The 22,099-nt window shown below is 32.4% G+C and overlaps 1 protein-coding gene and 1 non-coding gene across 6 annotated transcripts in view; one reads left to right on the top strand and one right to left on the bottom strand.

The window, feature by feature from the left end:
- The first annotated feature begins 142 nt into the window (after positions 1-142).
- Positions 143-22,099, top strand: part of LOC105214799 (probable inactive serine/threonine-protein kinase scy2) — a 79,361-nt gene continuing 57,404 nt past the window's right edge. For 2 of the 5 annotated variants that reach the window (XR_008470241.1, XM_029042033.2), the window contains exon 1: positions 143-1,260. Coding sequence is in view for 4 of the 5 variants with exons in the window: in XM_029042033.2 (XP_028897866.1) it covers positions 1,091-1,260 (170 nt within the window). In the remaining variant the exon portion in view is untranslated. The remainder of the gene's footprint in view (positions 1,261-22,099) is intronic. The other 3 variants (XM_029042034.2, XM_029042031.2, XM_029042032.2) reach the window with 3 other exon arrangements.
- Positions 11,947-12,018, bottom strand: Trnah-gug (transfer RNA histidin (anticodon GUG)). The gene has a single exon. It is a non-coding gene; the product is annotated as a tRNA-His (tRNA).

The raw sequence follows: 22,099 nt of genomic DNA, 5'->3' as shown, positions 1-22,099 counted from the left end.
TATTAACTTTTTGTGGGAAATAGTTGCATACTCCTCTTTTCAAATAGGCAGGGTAAAAATAATATACCATGCAAAAGTAGTATTTAGTAAGTGTTTGACAACACTGGACTCGGAAGTTTTCTCTTGACGTTAACTAGTCCAAAAAGTTATTTTTCAGTTGAGCAAAAAGAGCAGAGGTAGTAGATTTGTTAGATTTGATGAATTATAGGTGTATTGTTGTGGAATTTTATATTACGGTCCTTATTGTTATTAGCAAATATTTATGAAATAACATTTCCGGAAAGTATGCGAAATTAGCACTCCAATCACGAAAATCCGTCAGTTTAATAAAAGTAAAGTAATAATATTAAATAATTATAATACTAATAAATGAAAAAGTGGTGTTTTGTTTGTTTGTAAAGTGCAGTGTGTGTTAATAATTAAAGCAAAATACAAATATATATATATATGCACACATAGTATATATAACGTGCCTAACTACTTGTCGATGAATTGCTATGGTTGGTGTGGATTCATTGTAAAAAGTGTCAGTGGCAGTGGCAGTTGCATAAATAAGTTGTTTGGTTGGTTGCGCAGCGTACGTAAAAGTGTGTAGTGCTGTGATATTGTGCTCCCAAAATATATTGTGTCTTCTATTAATCACCGTGGTTTGGAGCTAATATTCTGGGCAGTATATTATCAAAATTATAGGGGGAAATCTACCGTGTGAAATTAATTGATTTTCAAAAATATATATAACAAAATTTCAATGAACTGTGTCGCCTTTTCCAATACTTAATTAAAGAAAAAACCAAAAAAAGGCAACAAAATTCAATTCGTTTTTGTTTACAACTCTTCATTACATTCCGAAACTACGGATCCCCAAGGGACGTCCGTCTCTAATCCACCATCGGATACAGAGCGATTTGCGTCATCTGACAGTGAAGTTGAATTTGCAACAACAGCTACAACCACGGGGATCAAAACGACGGCATCGGCTGCGGAACCATATATAATACAACAAATACGCAGAGAAACGCAACAACAAAACAACAGCATTCATACGCAATTTAGTACCACTAAGCAGACACATTTATCACAAATTACGGATATGGCAGCTGTGGTGCGCAAGAAACAGGATGACAAGTATCTGCAGGTATTGCGAGAATTGGTGACCAACGGTGGTGGCAATAGGCAATGTTTCGATTGTGGACAGAAGGGTCCCACGTATGTCAACATGACAATTGGATCGTTCGTCTGTACAAGGTGTTCCGGAGTGCTGTAAGTAAATATTTAAACTATTTAAACTTATTCTAAATGAGTGTTCCAATGTGTTGAAAGCATGTTTAACTCACTGTTGTGTGAAATATGCAATGGAGAAACATATTTTCGAAGTGTTTATAATTTTATCGCCGAGAAATCAATAAATTTAAGTGATTTGTGAAAATACCGGTTATAAAGTCAAAGTTATTTTAAAAAGATGTTTGCTTAGTATAATGCCTGTTAGTTATTATGCATTGCTTTGGTATCAGGTATAATAAGGGTGTTAGTTAAACCGTTATTGGTTGTAGTTCTTCAAATATGATAAGATATTTACATTTCTTGGCTTGCAATGATTCCCTATTTGCGAATTCGTTTAGCAAATGCGATCACGACTAAGTGCTAGATATAAATTTGGCTAATAAATTGTTATTTAACAAAGCCGAAATAATAAACTTTGTTATAATTTGATTCCGCAAAGGTGTGTTTTGAAACACAAGAAAGTGGTAAATTAAAATACATAGAACAAATAAAAAAAATATTTTATATGTAAATCCTCACTTTAGATACTTGCCACAGATATTTTTATTTCAAATAAGTATTAATTATGTACATGCATATTTATGTATGAATGTATATTTTGCGTTCATACATAGTTGTTCATTGGAAAACTTTTTATTTTTACTAATGATTTCTAAACCATTACTTTTTAGTTCAAAGTCATGGCCATGACTGCATGCAAAACGACAACACATCCATGTACATGCATAAACAAGTACTTTTATATATACATACATACATATATGTACATAGCTATTTGCATAAGTAGAAACGAATTCATAATCTATATTTGTCTTCGGCGTTTAAAAAGTGAAATTTTTACCTGGTTGGCATGAACAAATTGCGCATCACTTATAAATACATACATATACATACGTATGTAGGTAAATATTTAAATATGTATGTATGTGTGCACACATTAGTTGTTTACGAACCAGTAGTTTCTATGCATAAATAGAAAATTTTCATAAAAACGCCATCGAAGAGTTTTCCGTTTACATAAAGCATTGGTTAAAAGTCTATAGGGGAAATAGGAAAACTCGTTCGATTCGAAAACTGGGAAGAAAATCCTAGTTCTAGCTTTCTTTAAGTGCGTGTGTCAAAATTTTTGAGATATTGATTTTGAGGATTTTGAGATATTTGCAAGCAGTTTGGAACTTAATTACGGATATTTCTGTTGAATTCCCTTACATATATTAACTTGCGACGTTTTTGTTGTGGTTATAGCTGCAAAATAATATTCCACAAATAAATAAAAAATTAAGCGGAGTTGACATTCCTTGATTGGATGAAAATACAGAACCGTTCTGTTTACGTAAATCCGTCTACCGTGTGAATGAAATGAATAGTCAGCAGCTTTGTGTAGCAAACTGTCCACAAACTTCAAAATTACAGCCCTCAAGAATTTTTAAACGCAGGAAAACTTTTCATAAAAACAATGGTAATTGAAAAGATGATTTAGTTATTACAGTTAATTGATATTTAGGTCACAAAACTTGGGCGTCCCAGTGTACATCACATTTACCATATATTTATATGCAAACTTATGTATTTTTGTATGTATGTATGTATATATGTAAGTATGCATGGGTAATAATTTGACGATTTCTATGCATATACACCTCGAAACACTTCAAGTATCGGTTAATTGAAATCAATAAAAATGTAAATAGGTTGACGCTAGTTTAATGTCAGCTTTTATTTATGCATTGAAATTGTAGTTTTCGGTTTTGCAAGAGCTCATGGAACATATGTAGGTACATACATATAAGGCCCGTGTAGCACGTGTATTTGGCTGACTATCACATGTAAACTGGATAGTACACATGTAATGCAACAATCCAGAATTGTAAAATATACATATTTATATACAGTTATGTGCATTGAAATAGATGCATATATAATTTTGTATGCTTAGCATATGAAAAATGTTTGGAATTGTGTGCGATGAGAAAACGCGCATGGAAACGCACATATCTCTATGTCTATATATGTATGTATGTTTGTAACTCAGTGGTGCTGAATTATATTTTTATTTTTCTATCAATGAACATGAAAACATACCTATTCATACATATTTTTTCTGCTCGCCTTGTGTTAGTTCTGCATATGTTCTCGCGCATACATAGCTCTAACGATCGAATGACCCAATTTACTTAAGCTGAATTCCTCTGTTGCATTTGTGACTCCGACACACTCCGCTATGCACCACCCCGCTACCTGCTGTCACAAATGTGAGACGCATTTCACAGTGACGGCGATCAGGTTGCATTTGATGCGGCATAGATTAAATAGGTTGATGGCTTGTTGCTCGTCGTGTGATGTGGAAAAACTTGTTACAGCAGCAAAGAATTAACGCGGAAGGGAGCAGATGAGGAAGTTGTTAGACTGCCGTTCACTCAAAAACTGTGCACACGCATTAATTTATTGGTCTCATTGGCGTGCACATACAAGAAGTCATAAACATTCATACATACATACATACATACATAGGCATATGTATGCCCGCATGTATTGGCAGTTAAGTGGGCATGTCTAAATGCACACACAAACGCACACATATATACATACATACATTCATATATGTATATAGTATGGCATTATTTACTAATATTTTATTTCCTTTTCTACATTTTGTACGCGGAAATGCTCAATAAACTATTACCGTCGACGAGATTGACGTATCCGTTGCAAATACTTGTATTGGACATAATCGAAGTTAAACATTTTGCCGAAGAAAACATACACACACCTCTCGAATATACTATAATTTCCGTTGGCTATCGACGCGCAAATCTTGTTTTATTCAAACGCTGCATATATAGTATTTCTGTCAGGTTTTCGTTGAGGCTATTACCATTTACTGGCATTTATTTTGTGTTAGTAGTTTACATTAATTCCTTATCGCCTAAAATTATTTTATAGCATAATTGACATTTGTGCTGTGTGCATAGAAAACGGCTTTTAATAATAGCCGGTGTATTGCCGGGTTTCCATGCAACCATTTTGCCAGATATAGTCAAAACAATATATATTATCGCTAGAGATAGGCGAATCGATCAAACAGCCTGCAAAATCGAATAGACTATCAATTAAATAGCGAAAGTAGAAATATAGAGTTTAAATTATATTTTTGAAGTGATCTGTTCACTCTTTCTAAATAAATTCGCTTTTGTGTTCACCTGCAAATTTTTGACAACAGAGTAAAGCTACATATGTTCCGAGCAAAGAAGTATCGAATTGAAAACAGCTACAATTTTTTGTAATAGAAGAAACCAATGTTTTAAATAAAAAACAAGGGTAGTATCGCCTTGGTATAGTAAAAATATGCACAAATATTCCAGTCTTAAAAAAAATAAAGAATTGTATAAAGATGCTCATCGGTGGGAAAGCTGAACTGCTCGGAGATTTATTAAAATGTATGGGATCCTAAAAATCAATATGAAATCAGACCACATACAGAGAGAGAAGCTGAGGCAATAATGAATAATAATAGCACTATACGATAAAACATACTCTTTTCTGGGTATTGGACCAAATTAATTATTCTGGTAGATTGTCACGATAGAAAAAAGTGTGTTCTTGGATTTTCGAAGTTAGCCTAAAAAAAAAGATAAAAAAAAATAAAATATTATTAATTATTCGATATCCAAAATATTGGTATAATCTACATTTTCTCTTCATTCATTAGAGACGGATTCTATGAAGGGTCAATGTTAGATCTTCGAAAAATATACAAATTTTATAGCATATAATACTGAACTCCTTACAGTATCTGTCATAAAGGGTTGATCGAAAAGTTTTATACAGTTGATTCCTCATATTAATTCAAATTAAAAAAGAATCTTGTCGAGGACTGCATAACTCTTTACTGGTTCATCTCAAATCAATAAACTAAAAATATTTCAATAGTACATGGATAAATCTATTGAATGAACGAAAGAAAAAAATATATTAAAATTTGAATTTCATAATGTGTGCAAAATTTGAACAAAAACGTTTCACAACTTTTCGAGAAATCGTGTCCACCGACTTGAAAAATTTAGTTTTGAGATAAACGAGTTTAAAGTTTTCAATTGAAAAGGGACGTGGCCTGATAGCCGGAACCAAAGGGACCAAAGGGCTATCTCTTAGAATTTGACTAAGATCGTTTCGGAGAATATTTTGAACATATTGTACTATTTAATAAGGCAGCTAGTTTAAAAATAATTTATAATCCTAATCCTCCTTAAGCCACTCTTTGCAATATATTTTCTATCCTAACATAATCTTAAAAAAATTAAATTTTTTTGCAATTATATTCCCATTCGTATTAATTATAATTTCGAACAAACCTTCTCAAAATCAGCTACTGAATATCAACTTATCATGCGTACACATCATTCCTCAAATGCTATTTACTTTCAATTTCTCTCAATAAAAGGCACAAAACTCTAAACTAAGTTGGATCTTATCTTTTGTCTATTCACACAGTCGTTTCTTTTGCATTTTATCTGCTAAAATAAGGTGGTATCTTAATTTTCCATTTCTTTCTTTTACGCATCTGCTGTTGACTGCGCACAGCCAGACCCGGTTGTAAGAAACAAGTAGGTGAGCAGACAAGTACACAGCGTGATGCGAGCAATTTCGCTCGATTTGCAAAGTTAGTTATTTGGCCTTTCAAGCTCTGGGAATTCACAGCAGGCCACAACTACTTACACAAAAGTGCATACATATAAAAATCTATTTTATACACAAAAACAATCAACCATATGCTTGTAACTATGTATGTGAGTTTATTTGTATTTTAAAGACATTACATTTCGCAAGTTGCTTTCTTAGCTGCTGGGAGTATACTGTAATTTGACCATTTGAATTCAACACACCATTATTTTCATGTCTTTGCTTAAGTCACTTGTTTGTTTGACCTTTTTCTGACTTTATTTGTGAAATAACAAGCGACATGCTTTCGTACAGTGCTGGTCATAGAATTGGATGCGATTTAAAATAATAATGTTTCGAAAGACTGTTGGGGCTGCGTACTTGGAAGAGGCCGGATTTATGTTTATTTGGCCAAGGACTGCCTTGCACTTTTTAAAGTAGTACGTCTTACAAAATATGGCTGGATCTAAAATGATTATATATAATAATGACTAAATAAAAAATTTGAACATAATTTGTTTGTTTAAAATAATTTTAGTTTAGAATAAAATATATATATTTTTTTGTATATCCAATAATAATATCACCACTGTATATACTCGCAATTCACAACAATTTCGGTTATTGTTGCTTCCCTTAAAGCATCTTGCACTTTTATAGTCTAGCACTTATTGTTAGTCAAAGTTCACCTTCACTTTAGTCTTCTCATATATAAATATGGAGATATGTATAAATAAATAGACATATATGTATATACTTTAGCTATATGTATGTAATAATTCCACATATGTATGCAAATAGGAAATGGAATTTACATGTATATTAAAATTTAGCACATTCTTATGGTGCAGGGCGCGTTAACGATCCATTTAAACTGGGGTTAAATTTTACTTACAAATAAGTAAATGTGTCAGTGAGCACACAAAACGGACGACATACATATATTCTAGTCGAAAGTTTTATTAAGCTTAATTGTTTCAACTTTTGCTCTTGGAACTGTGAATGAAGTTTTGAATATGCACACTTTACTTTTACTTAGTTGAATTTGAAAAATGAAAGCTACATTTTCTAACGTCAGATATGTATTTAAAGTTTCTATTCAAACATACTTGTATAGTACAAATATGTAATATTTGACAGCATTCCTCGTAGAGTCCACTATATGCTCACATTTTCTTTTTCCTATTGATTGTTGTGTAGAGCCACCTCACCCACTTCAGTAATATTTTATGTCCTGGTTTTCTTAAAAAATATGTCCATAAGTTTAGTATGGGATTTAGGTCAGGCGATCGAGTTGGTCATTCCATAATCCATAAATGACTTTCATATAGATAGATATTATGATTCCTGGTTGTATGAAAATCAGTTTCACAATGGGATAATAAAGGTTTCAAGGTTCTTCCGGTATAACGTGTATATGTAAATCGAACGCGTGGCATATCGCTCATTTACTTGAATAGTGTCAAAACTCAAAAAAGTCGATTTTTCAGGAGAGCGATTTAAAGTTTACAATTGTCTCTTATTTAGCAAATATAGAAAACTGCCATCAGTTTATTGACAAATCTAGTTGCCTGTAATATATTAAATACAATGCTGAGCATAAATGGACCAAATAGAGTGTACTAATGCTTTTTCTTGGGCATAAATGTGACTCACTTTGAATTATGCCGTTATTTGTGAAAAATATAAATCAATTTCGCCGTCATAAGTCAAATGTGTCGTTTATGCTGGAAAAAGGAATATGAAAAATTTAATTAATATGTGTTGGAACACAAAATATGTCGTTATTTCGTAAAAATTATAACTAATCCTGGCACAACTGACATTTCTGCATACTCAACTCAAAAATCGTGTTTTTTGAGTTATGACACTATTCAAGTAAATGAGCGATATATATTCATGTTAAACAATTTTTGGTTTATCTAATCACAAAACGTCCATTGCAACTGTTTTAGACGAAATTTTTCGTAACGTATGATTTTTTTTCCAAAGGGCATCTTGAGTGGACTGCTGGGATAAATTTGTCCATTGATAGACTCCTTATACCCACAGTGTTAGCCCAGACTTCGAAGATTTTATTATCTTATAAATATAGAAGATAATCGCCACAATTAAGTTCTCAAGTTGATTATAGATAATGAGTTATATATAAAACCAAATACATTTTATGAACGACAATGATAAACATTCGTTTAAGAGGTTTAAGAGGTTATGTTGGTTTCAGAGGTTCAAAAAAGGGTATTTTTACCATTTTATTTAATACATCTAATATATAAAATTCTCGTATCACGGTGTACGTTATTGAACTCCTCTGAAACCGCTCGACCGATTTTCGTGTATCTTAGCGTGCATATCGGCTAGGGTGGAGAATCGGACAACATCTATTTTTCATCCTCCTAAATGTTAAGGGTGGTCCACCCCTAAATTTTTTTAACTTTCCGCGAAGAAAATTAAAAATTTTCTAAAATCGGGAAGTTTTTGGTTGTTGAGGTTCAAACCGATCCGGCTAATTTTAGTCTTGAAATATTCGTGGAAGGCCAGAAAAAGATTAGAAAGTTAGTATATGTATATGGCAAAATTGCGAGAAAGATATAAATAAGAGAATTTTATTCGAGTTGACAAGAAAAATATAAAAAGAGAAAACAAAAAAATAATATTTTGAAGGTTGTCATTGTTGCTTTGTTAAAATATTTTTGTTATTGTTCAATTGTATAAGGTTGTGTCGATAGCCCAAAACAATTTGTAAAAAATAAGGAAAGGCTAAGTTCACGTCCAACCAAACATTTTACACTCTCGCAATTTATTGATGTAATTTTATTAAGATAACACACAATATGACCTATATATTCGGCATAAAGTCCAATAGAAAATCATCATATATAGTATATGAGGGCTGATGTAATTCCAGAACCAATTTCACTCATTTTCCCCACCAAGGTTAACGGGAATAGGGGTAACTTGGCACCTGTTAGTAGGCAAACAAACGGCACATTCGGTCTTGAAATTACTCCTAAATTGCAAATGAACGAAACACCAGTCGGCAAAATCGCCAAAAATAGCGCTATAACGAAGATTTTCCAAATATTCAAGAAGTCGCTGGTAGTACTGCACAGGACTTTAAAAGATCTTGATTGTCGATGAACGTTTTTGGTGGAGCCAGGTTTCTGTTAGCAGGTGATTTACGCCAGACCTTCCAATTATTCCTAGATCAACTGTTACTGACAGGCTAATCGCATGCCTAAAATCATTTAATTTGTGGCGACACATAAAGTATCGCCAATTAACAACTAACATATGAGAGTTTTTGTAACAATATCAAATTGCGATTGTAGAAGCAGTTGGAAATGGTAGGGTCGCAGTTGACATCTCGACGGATTAATAGCATTTCCAACAGATTTCTGTCACTTCATTGACTTGAAAGAGAAGTTTTCCTGACATGAAACCTCAATATGATAACCATAAATGACTGATTGAATGACCTATATTGGTGGTAAAAAAAAAAAACAAAGATATCGATGATCTTAATGCGACAATTTAGAATTTCAGTCCAGGAGAGTTGACAGAGCTACAAACCAGGATGACGTAGCCAATTATCCCAAACTATTTAAAATTGCCTGTACTATCACCACTCACTTTGCAATTAAAAGTATTGTGAGTTGTCATCATGCTGCGTAACATAAATCGACCTCGAGTAATCAATATCGTCGCCGAGATTGGACCAACTTAATTACCTTATACCTTAGCCACAACAACGTTTTGTGAAGTTGTAATTTAAAAATTCCGAAAACTAAACTGTCGGGTACCTCATCTCCCTTGACGTCTCAAAAAAAAGCTCTTGCCGTGGACAACATAACTCATTACTGGTCCATCTAAAATCAATAAACCAAAAATATTTAGAGATAGTAAATTGATATATTTCGTTATTGAAAAAAAGGAAAAAAAGAAATATTAAAATTTGATTTTTTGAAAGATTTAACAAAAAAAAAATATTTTTTGTCAAATTTTATGGTCTCCAAAAAAATAGTTGTAATAAAAAACTCAATCGTTCAATGACTAGATAATGCTATTTCAAAGATGTGTGCAAAATTCGAACATAATTCCCTAATAACTTTTCGAGAAATCGTGTCCATCGACTTAAAAATTTGAGTTTTGAGATAAATACGTTTAAAGTTTTAAATTGAAACTGGCCATCAGGCCAAGGGCGGAGCTTCAAAGGGTCTATCTTATTTTCAATTTTACTTTGATCGATTTGAAATTTAAGGAGAATATTTTAAACATATTGTAATATTTAATAAAATAAAAAACTAATAGATGTCTTTTAATTCCAATCCCATCTAACCCCTTAATCGCAATTACAAGGATTTGTTGTATTAAAAAACTTAGTTTAAAATTTAATAAATTATTAATATTTACATTGTAAATATATATAAGTTGCCATGGAATGAAGTAGGTTTGGAAGTATTTCAGAGGAAATTTCATACAACTCCTTAATTTTTTAATTCTACCATTTAGAGTTAGGACCTAGAGTTAGAAGTTGTGAAGTTTTTTAAATCTTTTACTTTTTTAAATTTTCTTTCCTGCTTTAAATCTCCATACTAATCTGTGCATGTTTAAACTAGTACGCACCACTGTATTATATTCAGCTGCCAAGTGACATTTTGACAGAATACCTATTTTTAGAAACACACAACGAATAATTGCTATTAAAATTAGCACATATTTTGTATTTTCAAAACAAAGCAAGTGCAAAAATTGTTCTTGTATATAATATGCTTATAATAATGTAATGAAGGCAAATTTATAACGGAAATTTTTAAGGATAAATTTGAATATATGCTTTAGTAAAAATATTATTCAATTAAAATAATTTCAATCATTTATTAATAATATTTGTTGTAAATTTTTAATTTTTTTAATATTTATTTTTTTTTCGAATATAATTACTTTAAAAAATTCATTAAAAAAATTAAATTTTTAAGGAATATACTTCTTATCTACCAAACAATATACCAAAATTATAATGGTCCACAAGCAGTTAATTACTCAAAACCAGACAAACGAATCTGTTTCGCTTTTGAATTGTGTATAAGAAATTGATTTCATTAATGCCAGCATTCTATGCTACTTATTTATTGATTTGTCATTTTGCCAACTATTTTCTTTTCACCTAGCTTATTTTTGGCCCAATAAATCGAATGACAAAAACTTATTAAACAGACGTGACACTGCTGACTTGAAGCATTATTTTGGCATAAATGTGTTTTCTTCAGAATGACGCTATTATCAACGGGCTTCCAGCTGGACAGACTGACTGCCAAGTGAATGTGATAACAATTGGGCAATAAATTTTGTGCTTGGGGCTTTGCGACAAAGACTTTTTGGCGCCTCAACCTGTCGGGTGATTAATCACAATAATTAAGTGAGTGTTTGTGTTGCTGTTTGTTCAGTGCGTTTATCATGAAAATAATAATGAAATACAATTGAAGTGCTTAAGTACATTTACAAAATGTTCAATATGTTCATACATACACACACACGCGTACAAATTGGTTTATTTGTTTACCCATCAGTCACAAGTATTTGCGTGTTTCACCGCAATCTAGATAAATGAAACGCTTTACCTGTTGTCATTCGAGCCGTTACATAGCTATTCAGACATTTATAAGGCTTGATGCCAACAATTATGTATGAGTTGGTGACATTCGCTTGTAGATTACACCGTTGGCACACCCTGTTGAAAAGGGTGAACAACTAGCAGCAAATTATATTCCTCACAAGGTCATAATTTCCCTTATAAAATATTTTCTATAAAAATATGTTTAAAAAATATCAAAAAAAATATTTTTTGATTTAAAATTATTTTTATTATTAAAAAAAAATCATTAAATATTTACTAAATTTTCACTTAATTAAAAGCTCTGAAGTTGTGCAGAATTAATATCAATTGTCGCAAATTAAAAAAAAAAGTTCCGACTTCCATCCGTGACAATGTTTGCTGGGAAACATTGCCGTGACCAGGATTCGAACCTGGGTTACTACGGCCACAACGTAGGGTCCTAACCACTAGACGATCACGGCTATTGGAAGCTTGTGGCACACAACTTTTATTTTGCCTCAAGTGTGCTAATTAACGCACGGTATAACAAATTGCATTTGGCTAGCCATAAAAAAGAAATAATAAATAAACCGAGCAATAAATTTTATGTATTAAAATAAATATTGTTTTGTACAGGCATACCTATATCACATATACATATGTATGTACTTTGACCACAACAGCTGAAAGCAAAAACATAACAATGAAAAATTAGAAAGTGTACAAATATGAATCGAAAAGCGGAAAATATGTAAATATGATTACTAATCGTTCCGAGTCGAGTAGTGAAGAAATTTATTTAATAAATTCGTGTTGTTGTTTTCATAAACTATTTCTGTGTTAAATTTGCATACGTTGAGTCACACATACAACAAATGAAAAAAATAATCAAAATAAAACGTAAAAAATACGCAAAAACTAATAAACAAATTCATGATATTTTTATAGAAAATACAAACATATGTACATGTATAATATAACTATTTTGTTTTGTTTGTTGTCATAGTGGAACTGAAAGAAAATATCAATTCTACTGATACAACCTATAATTAACCTTTGTACATAGATATTTTTATTTTTAAATTTACATATTTACTTTAAATATATGCAATTAGAACATATTTAATAACAGTCTACAAATTCTCTAATTACTTTGAGATTTAAGTAATAGTTATAAAAATATTGGCAGATATGATTTTGATAGATTATCGGTAACAAAAAAGATTAGCGGCGTTTTAATAATCCTAAATGCATGGAATGAACTACGTTCAAATCAACACCTTCAATTTACCAAAATTTGAACTTTTGGTAGACATTTGAAAAAAAAAAATTGCGAATTTACGTTGTTTTAGTTTTCTGCTATAAATAGTTGGGAATTTTTGTTTAATATTAGAGCTGAGTGTATCCAACGAATTTCAAGTCATTCGGTCAAGCCGTTTTTGAGACCGTTTGAAAGACAGAGTTTTGAGAAAAACGCGTACAAAGTTTCTAGCTGCCATACTCTGCGCTTGGAACAGCTCCTTCTTCTAACTGCTGTATCTTTAAAACGACTTCGAATTTTGATATAAAAAAATAAACAAAAGTTATTTGTTGGCACTCTAGTTTTTCATTCTGTATGAATTCAGAAATTTTGTATCCTTTCCAGAAAAGGCTCAACTTTGATAATTTCATATGAACATAGAACAAAATTAAATAAATCTGCTCTTTCGAACTTGAGTGTATAAAAATGTTTATATTCACATTAAAAAAATAATAATAAATTGGCGGTTACTGAGCCAATCTTCGAAATCACCTTTTCCAAGAGATCCTATATGAGAAATGATGTTTCTGTGAACGCATGCAAACCAAAAAGATGTCTTAATCTACATAAGACCTGCTTTTGTATTTCATGTTCTAAGGATTACATGCCTTTTTCGCAGAATTTACTCATTTAAAACTGAATTAATAATTGTCGGAATCGGACTATATATTTTCAACGTTCCATATATCAATGCCGAAAATACTTCGAAAAATACCTTAGAGATTTGAAAGAAATTCATAGGGAATTATTTTCTTCTAATGATGTGCCTAAGTGCTGAAAATGGATGAAATAACGTCGTCTCTTCCCCTAGCACCCATTTTACCTAATATTCGTTGTTGTTCTATAGCTTTAGGAAACTTTTATCTGAATTGAGCGTTCTATTACTAATTGATTAAAAAACAATAGACCGGTGTGTTTACCATTATAAGTAAAATACTAGCTTTTCAAAATTGTATCAAAATATGTAATTTGTTTTCTTAAGAAGAATTCTAATCGAATAATCTCTTAAAGTCTTATTAATGGATTTTTACAACCCTGCTATTGTTATGAGTGTATTTACTTAATTAATTAATTATTTTCTTGAAATAGTCATTCTGGCTGGCTTGCAGCGTCTCCTCAAGTCGAAACAGTATCAAAGTAAATTCTTGTTTGCTTCCAAAGCCACGACTTTTCCTAATGGTAGTCACGTATACAATTCATTCAGCTGCAGTGTTTGTCTTTTTTAACTGATTTCAAGATGGTTGTTATAGTTTATTTATACTTGTATTGATAACACAAGCAATAAATTATTACTATTTTATACTTACTTACATACATACAAATAGTAGATCTCTACTAGTAATTGTTAGCAAAAACTGTATGAAATTTAAAATGTAAAATACAGTTATAAAATATTATGGCTTTTCAATATTTATAGTTTAATTGGATTGTACTTTTACACTACAGTGCGCATACAAATTGGTAGTAACACTTGCTTTCAAATATTAAAAAATATAAAATTAGCGTTTTTGGCTTATAAATATGCATTATCGCGTTGTATATATACATATTATATCTTTAGTATATGACTCACAGACTGAAAAAGAAAATTAATAAAATTGAGAACCGGTTCTTGAAGTCATTTTTAGCTGACCCGGTTTTAAGAATATACTAGCCGAACAAGCAGCCTACAAAACACAAAGTTCAACCGATACAATAAACAGTTAATTATAAATTATTTTCCATAATACATATGTATGTACATAACGAAATTATAAATCAGTTAACAGTATGCATTTTCATTATCGATTACAGATTTAAATGCACACAGACTATTTTTGCGTTTTAATAATTCAAGTGCAAGGCTGTAAACAAAACATATATTTATACGTCTATTTATATGTATGTTCAATATATAAATGTACGTATGTATATAATGCACATTTTACATATTTTGTTAGAGGAATGTGTACGAGCTTGCGAATTTGCTTGCCAGCGCAAAAGTCAATCCGAAGTATTATTACGCCGTAAAATGCCGTTGTTTATTTTCACACTTTTAAATATATAAATATTTTTCTTTTCCTAGTTTTTGCAAATTAAACTGATTAGAATATGTAGAAACATTAGGGTCGACAGCAAATTTTTCTTTGAAATCTACATACATAATAATAAATATTTAATAAAATTGAAAAAATGTGGTTTTAATGATAATTATTATTATTGCTCTTTCTTTACTCAAAATTACTCTATAGTCAAGAACACACTTATATCCACTTAATTTCATTATTATAACTTATATATGGACTAATATATTTTGTATATTCGACTTAGAGACCATCGGAATAGATGTTATTCGTCTCCTATCAAACCGTATATAATATATTGACCGACCCAATATTCGTATTCCCTCAACCGGATGCAAAATATTTATTCATAATCATCTTATTTTTGGTGGTTTTTGGTTAAGAATTTTTTGGGAATCAAAATGACTATTGTGGTCCGATTGCGATAATTTTCAAACTATTGTAATAAGATTGATACGAATACTGTGTTATGTACTAAATTTGCTTTAAATTGGTCGAGTGGTTTATGATATTTGAAATTTCAACTAAAAGTTGGCGGTCGCCAACCATTGTCCAATTTGGAGACGGGTACATTTTAAAAATAAATTCATATTGGTCCGACCATTTGAATTCTTAAAAGTAACATCAAACAGCGTAAACAGCGGCCCCGAAAGTCCCCGAGAAACGAGTTTGCATTTTGGAAAGCCGACATCAAATTCGTAATCCGTCATCCCGAAAACACCCAAGAAAGAGTTTCAAGCCAATCCGATGAATCTTTCAAAAAAGCGTACGCAATTTTGAACTTTCGGAAACCGAAATCCAATTTCTAATACGTGATCCCGAAAACACCGAGTAGCTAGTTTTAAGCGAACCCTTTGAATTGTAACAAAGCTGTTTTTTGTTTTTGTTGTTATGTCAAAACCCTGATCTGATGGGAATCGGATTCGGCGATCAAAAAAACATGAGTTACACATTGAGACGCACAAGTCTGAACAAATTTGTTTTTTGAGTGGGTATGAGATGGTTATTTCATTTGGTAGAATGTAACTACCAAATTTGGTTATCATAGTTTTATAACCATTTTTATAAAATATGTTGATGTCACGCCTTGTCATCTTCCAAGTTCAGCTATAAGATATGGACTCATATTACAAAATTTTGTGTGCTGAGTGCATGAGGTCAAAGTTTGCACATAGTCACCAAAGATAGTTTCGTGGAATTGCCTAGAACAACGTCATTTAGATTTACAGTTGCGAGTTAGAGCACTTTTCCATCAAATTTCGAAAATGTATTAAATTATTTGTATAATTCATTTGATACATTTTACATATGTACATATATTTTTTATGAATCAATCTGTTACGTGCCACATTTGTCAAAACTGTTGGTTCGAAACTTCAGTATAAAGCGAAGCTTTTATTTATCTTTATTCTCGGAATTAAAATTTGAAATTTAAAAACTGAAAAATGTATGTAGAAATTTGATGATAAATACGGTCCGCGATTTATTTTCATTTATTGTAAATGCTAAACAGCTTTCGAAAAGATAAAAATAACAAACAAATTCCTTTTAGAATTCGTAGAGCCAACCTTAATTTGATAAGTTGTACGCTCACATATTTTTATGTATGACGCATCAAACCCTAAACTTATTTCTGCATTGAAAGTCAACACTTCGCAATATAACGGGTGATTTTTTTGAGGTTAGGATTTTCATGCATTAGTATTTGACAGATCACGTGGGATTTCAGACATGGTGTCAAAGAGAAAGATGCTCAGTATGCTTTGACATTTCATCATGAATAGACTTACGATCTGCCACAACGTCGAATTTTCAGTGAATGGGCCCTAGAAAAGTTGGCAGAAAATCCGCTTTTTTATCGACAAATTTTGTTCAGCGATGAGGCTCATTTCTGGTTGAATGGCTACGTAAATAAGCAAAATTGCCGCATTTGGGGTGAAGAGCAACCAGAAGCCGTTCAAGAACTGCCCATGCATCCCGAAAAATGCACTGTTTGGTGTGGTTTGTACGCTGGTGGAATCATTGGACCGTATTTTTTCAAAGATGCTGTTGGACGCAACGTTACGGTGAATGGCGATCGCTATCGTTCGATGCTAACAAACTTTTTGTTGCCAAAAATGGAAGAACTGAACTTGGTTGACATGTGGTTTCAACAAGATGGCGCTACATGCCACACAGCTCGCGATTCTATGGCCATTTTGAGGGAAAACTTCGGAGAACAATTCATCTCAAGAAATGGACCCGTAAGTTGGCCACCAAGATCATGCGATTTAACGCCTTTAGACTATTTTTTGTGGGGCTACGTCAAGTCTAAAGTCTACAGAAATAAGCCAGCAACTATTCCAGCTTTGGAAGACAACATTTCCGAAGAAATTCGGGCTATTCCGGCCGAAATGCTCGAAAAAGTTGCCCAAAATTGGACTTTCCGAATGGACCACCTAAGACGCAGCCGCGGTCAACATTTAAATGAAATTTTAATTTTGAATTTTATGCGTTTTTTTTTTAAAAAAAGTTATCAAGCTCTTAAAAAATCACCCTTTATCACGATACGCGTACACATGTATATATATATGCATTTACATAAATATGTACATATGTATGAGTGCATATATTTAAATGCTTAAAATGCATTCTTACATTTGGCTTGTAATATGAGAGCTCTCCCTGCTAAATTGCAATTAGTTTCTCTTCTCAGCCGGTTGTACACTTATTTGCGAATATTTAAGTACATATGTACATATGTATATATAATTCTGTATAAATTGTCCATTGAAAGTAACTGCTTATGGGAATTGCATGATAAACGCCCATATGCGCATAAGTTATACCGAGGTGTAATGTGTCTTATGTGTGGCTTCTTGTAATCAAGCTTCCTGCGTGACATTACGATTTTGGTGTACTGTCTTTATTTATTTTCAGCAAGCATTCGATTTCGCTTGGTTAAGCCTGTTTTTGGTTTTTGCTGAACTGTTTGGCTTCCTGCTTTTCAAAACTCTGCTTCTTGCGTATTGTTATCGAGAATGAATGATATCCACAAAATAATTCCGTTAGTATTTGAATAATATTAATGCAACAATAGCTGTCTTCGATTCGCCATTTCTCTGCTCGCTAACTACGAGCGCTGCTCTCTTGTTAAAAAAAAAGTTATGGATTTGAACTCTATACAAGAGAGTTTTGAAGAGGTATCAAACCATTTCTTTAATGCTTCTGAGTTTTGTAAATCAGATTATATACGAGTTTTACTGATAAATGAGAGGGTTCAGAGAACAAGTTAGTGTTATGTTGCATCGCATAGTATAGTTTGCTCAATTCGCTACTCTCTAACGGGTGGTGAATCGAACACACCAATATTAGGGTTTTAGAGGTCACCAGGTAGAGGTTTATATTTTTAATTGGAAGAGATTATCGAAAATATATTATATTTTTTAGTCCTGAAAGAGTTTTCTCAGTAATAGACCCTTGAATAAATTATAGGTCTACAACTTTGCTCCGTTCTTTTGTAAATTGATTTTTTTTTTATAAAAACGGTTACAAATGTCGATGAGCCTTAGCCGCACTTTTCTTTGAATGAAAAAAGAAAAGCAAAATTTCCCGCAAATGTCTCGAATTCGGCTCAAAAAGTGACATTTTCAGTTGAGAATATGTTTGGGATGCAAACAGATCTCTACAAATATTTTGTTGGGTTAATGTTGAAACAATTATCCAAGATCGATATAAAACGATTTAATCGACCAGTGCTTGACCGTAGAGATATCTATTGGAAAACGGCCAGTGGCAGATCCACGTGTTAAAACACCCCCTAAACTCAGAGAAAAATATATGTTTGTTGATATGAGGTTATTGATCAAAAAAATCACGTCAAATTATAAGCAATTATAATAAGTTACATGATTTTTTTGTTATTCATATAATTCGAACTTTCTCTACATTTGTACAAGCAGTATCGCTGAAGCTCAGTGATTAATTGAGGATTACACGGGATCTCACATTCCATGTTATATTTTCCTTGGTTTTTGAAAGAATTCTTCTAGTATTTCATCAACTGACAGATCAATATCCCTATGAATATTCTTTGATGCTAGACCATTAAGCTTATCTTGACCTGTCGTATTTCGTAAATAGGTTTTAATTCTCTTTAAACTTGAAAAACTTCTTTCCGGTGATGCTATTGAAACAGGCAATAACGCCAATATACATAAAATCTTGAAAACATTCCCAAAAGACGTTTTGTTCACTGCTTCTAAAGCTTCGAGAGCATTCCGTTCGCTGTTTCCACATTTTCACCTCCGCAAGAAAGTTTTGTTCTGAACAGTTGATCACCCTTTCATAAAAAAGAAAATAATTCTCGAGCTTTTTTAGCGTCAAATACGTACTTTGGGAAAAATACACAAAAAATAAAGAAAAACAAGTAAGGAAGGGCTAAGTTCGGGTGTAACCGAACATTTTATACTCTCGCAATTTATTTATTTAACTTTATTTATATTATATAATACACAATTTGACCCACATATTCGTCATATATATTGTATAAAGTCCATTAAAAGTTGGAAACCATAATATTAGGTTAGAAGCACCGAGGTCCTCGTGTTCGATATATGGGGCCTTAAAAACTTATAGTCCGATTTCGGCGATTTTTAGAATGGGGCTGCCACACTATTAACATAGTATTTGTGCAAAGTTCTGCACCGATATCTTCACTAGTGCTTACTTTATATATTGTAAAGTAAACGATTCAGATTGTCTTCAAAGTTCTGGTATATAGGACGTAGGCGTGGTTGTGAAGCGATTTGGCCTATTTTCACAACATATCATTGGGATGTAAGGAAACTATTACAAACCAAGTTTCATTGAAATCGGTCGAGTAGTTCCTGAGATATGGTTTTTGACCCATAAGTGGGCGACGCCACGCCCATTTTCCATTTTGTAAAAAAATCTGAGTGCAGCTCCATTTGCCATTTCTTATGTGAAATTTAGTGTTTCTGACGTTTTCCGTTAGTGAGTTAATGCACTTTTAGTAATTTTCAACCTAACTTTTGTATGGGAGGTGGGCGTGGTTATGATCCGATTTCTTTCATTTTTGGACTGTATTAGGAAGTGGCTAAAAAACGACTGCAGAAAGTTTGGTTTATATAGCTCTATTGGTTTGCGAGATATATACAAAAAACTTAGTAGGGGGCGGGACCACGCCCACTTCCCCAAAAAAATTACATCAAAATATGCCCCTTAATAGTACGATCCTTCATACCAAATTTTATTTCCATAGCTTTATTTATGGCTTAGTTATGGCACTTTATGTGTTTTCGGTTTTCGCCATTTTGTGGGCGTGGCAGTGGTCCGATTTTGCTCATTTTCGAAAGCAACCTTCCTATGGTGCCAAGAAATAAGTGTGCCAAGTTTCATCAAGATATCTTAATTTTTACTCAAGTTAGAGCTTGCACAGGCGGACGGACGGACGGACGGACGGACAGACAGACATTCGGATTTGAACTCCACTCTTCACCCTGATCACTTCGGTATATATAACCCTATATCTAACTCGGTTAGTTTTGGGTGTTACAAACAACCGTTATGTGAACAAAACTATAATACTCACTTTAGCAACATTTGTTGCGAGAGTATAAAAAACGTGTCCTATAATAACTGAATTTTCGCGAGGGAACTGCTATATTAAAAATACGTTGAGTAATAAAACTTTTCGTAAAACCCCCCCCCAAAAATTTTTCTGAACCCGCCAATAAAATAGAGAGAAATAAATTTGGCCTAATATATATATATATATATAATAAAATGCGTTAAAAAGATTTTGTTTTTGCAGAGTACACAAATAATACAAATTTACATAATTATATTTCTTGAAATATATAATTAAATTTCAACATCTTTGAAAATATTTGCTTGCTCCCTGAAGCATATGCTGTCACCCGTCTTCATGTCAATGTGTCACTCAGTTGTCCCTACAAACAGTGCCTATTTTCATTTCCAGTTTTTATGATCGAATGACTAAAAGCCTGACTTAAGCACACACTCACATACATATAGATGGATATATAGCAACACAATAATGTCATTTCTCGAGGTTTTATTGCAACTCTGCGTGTTGCTCTGCATGATAATAGAATTTCTCATTTTGTACAAATTGTCAATGTGACGACAAAAGACGACCGAGCCAGATGACAAAAACAACAAAAACAAAAAAAAAAAGAAACTAAGAAACGAATAAAATGGGCGACAATATCATTGCCCTCTCGAGTGCTGCAGTGCTAATGCTAATGTTGTTTTCGACTTATTTGCATGCGATGCCTTTGTGTGAAGCTTATTTATCATAGTTTTCCTTGAATCTTTAGGCCGAAAAAAAGAAAAAAAAAAAAGAATGAGGCAAGTAAATGCAAATAGTTGGGTTGTCGAATTGTACATATTTGCATGCGCCGAGCGTGTGGCGGCACTCACACCAATGCAACCTCGGCTATGTGCTAAACTTTTTATTTGCCTTGAACTTTTCTGTTGTTGCTGCTGAAATGTTTGACTTTTGCTTTTCCCTTTTTGGGTTTTCGTTTTATATTTCATCCTCACTATGATGCTACTAATGACGAATAGCGGCGGAGCAGAGTGAAAATTGGAAAAAAACATATATACATAGATATGTATATGTCTGTTTAACGTAAGGACATATTTCGTAGCTGGGAGTAGACTTACGAACGCCATTGCCAAAATTAAACAATGCTGCTTTCGGCCAAGCATTGGCACCAATTTCAAAATAAATCAACCGTCCTAAACTGATTTTCACTTAAATACATACAGTTTTACGTATGTCTAGCTGCATTCGACGAAAATGGTACTCTTAAAGCCAAACAAATAATGTTCATCAGGCAAATCTCTTTGTGTTTAATGAAAGACGAGAGCGGTCTCTACAAACATTTTGTCTTTTTGACTCGCTTAAAATCAATCTCAATTAAGCACTTCTCTAAAATTTATTTAAAAAATATTTGTTTGTATATATCAATAAGATTTTCTTGAAAATTATAAATTGAAGCTTGCGTGATTTTCCGCACTAACGTTGAAACCGGTTTTAGCGCACAAAGTGCATTTTTTTAATTAACAAGACATTTAGAGACCAGTTGTGTAATTTACAGCAATGTGCATTTTGCCTACCGACATTTTGAAGCTGAGAAATTAAATGAGACTGCGATGTACTTGGTTACA

The sequence above is a fragment of the Zeugodacus cucurbitae genome, chromosome 3 (genome assembly GCF_028554725.1).
Source record: "Zeugodacus cucurbitae isolate PBARC_wt_2022May chromosome 3, idZeuCucr1.2, whole genome shotgun sequence".
NCBI lineage: Eukaryota > Metazoa > Arthropoda > Insecta > Diptera > Tephritidae > Zeugodacus > Zeugodacus cucurbitae.
This window is presented reverse-complemented; position numbering and strand designations above follow the sequence as displayed.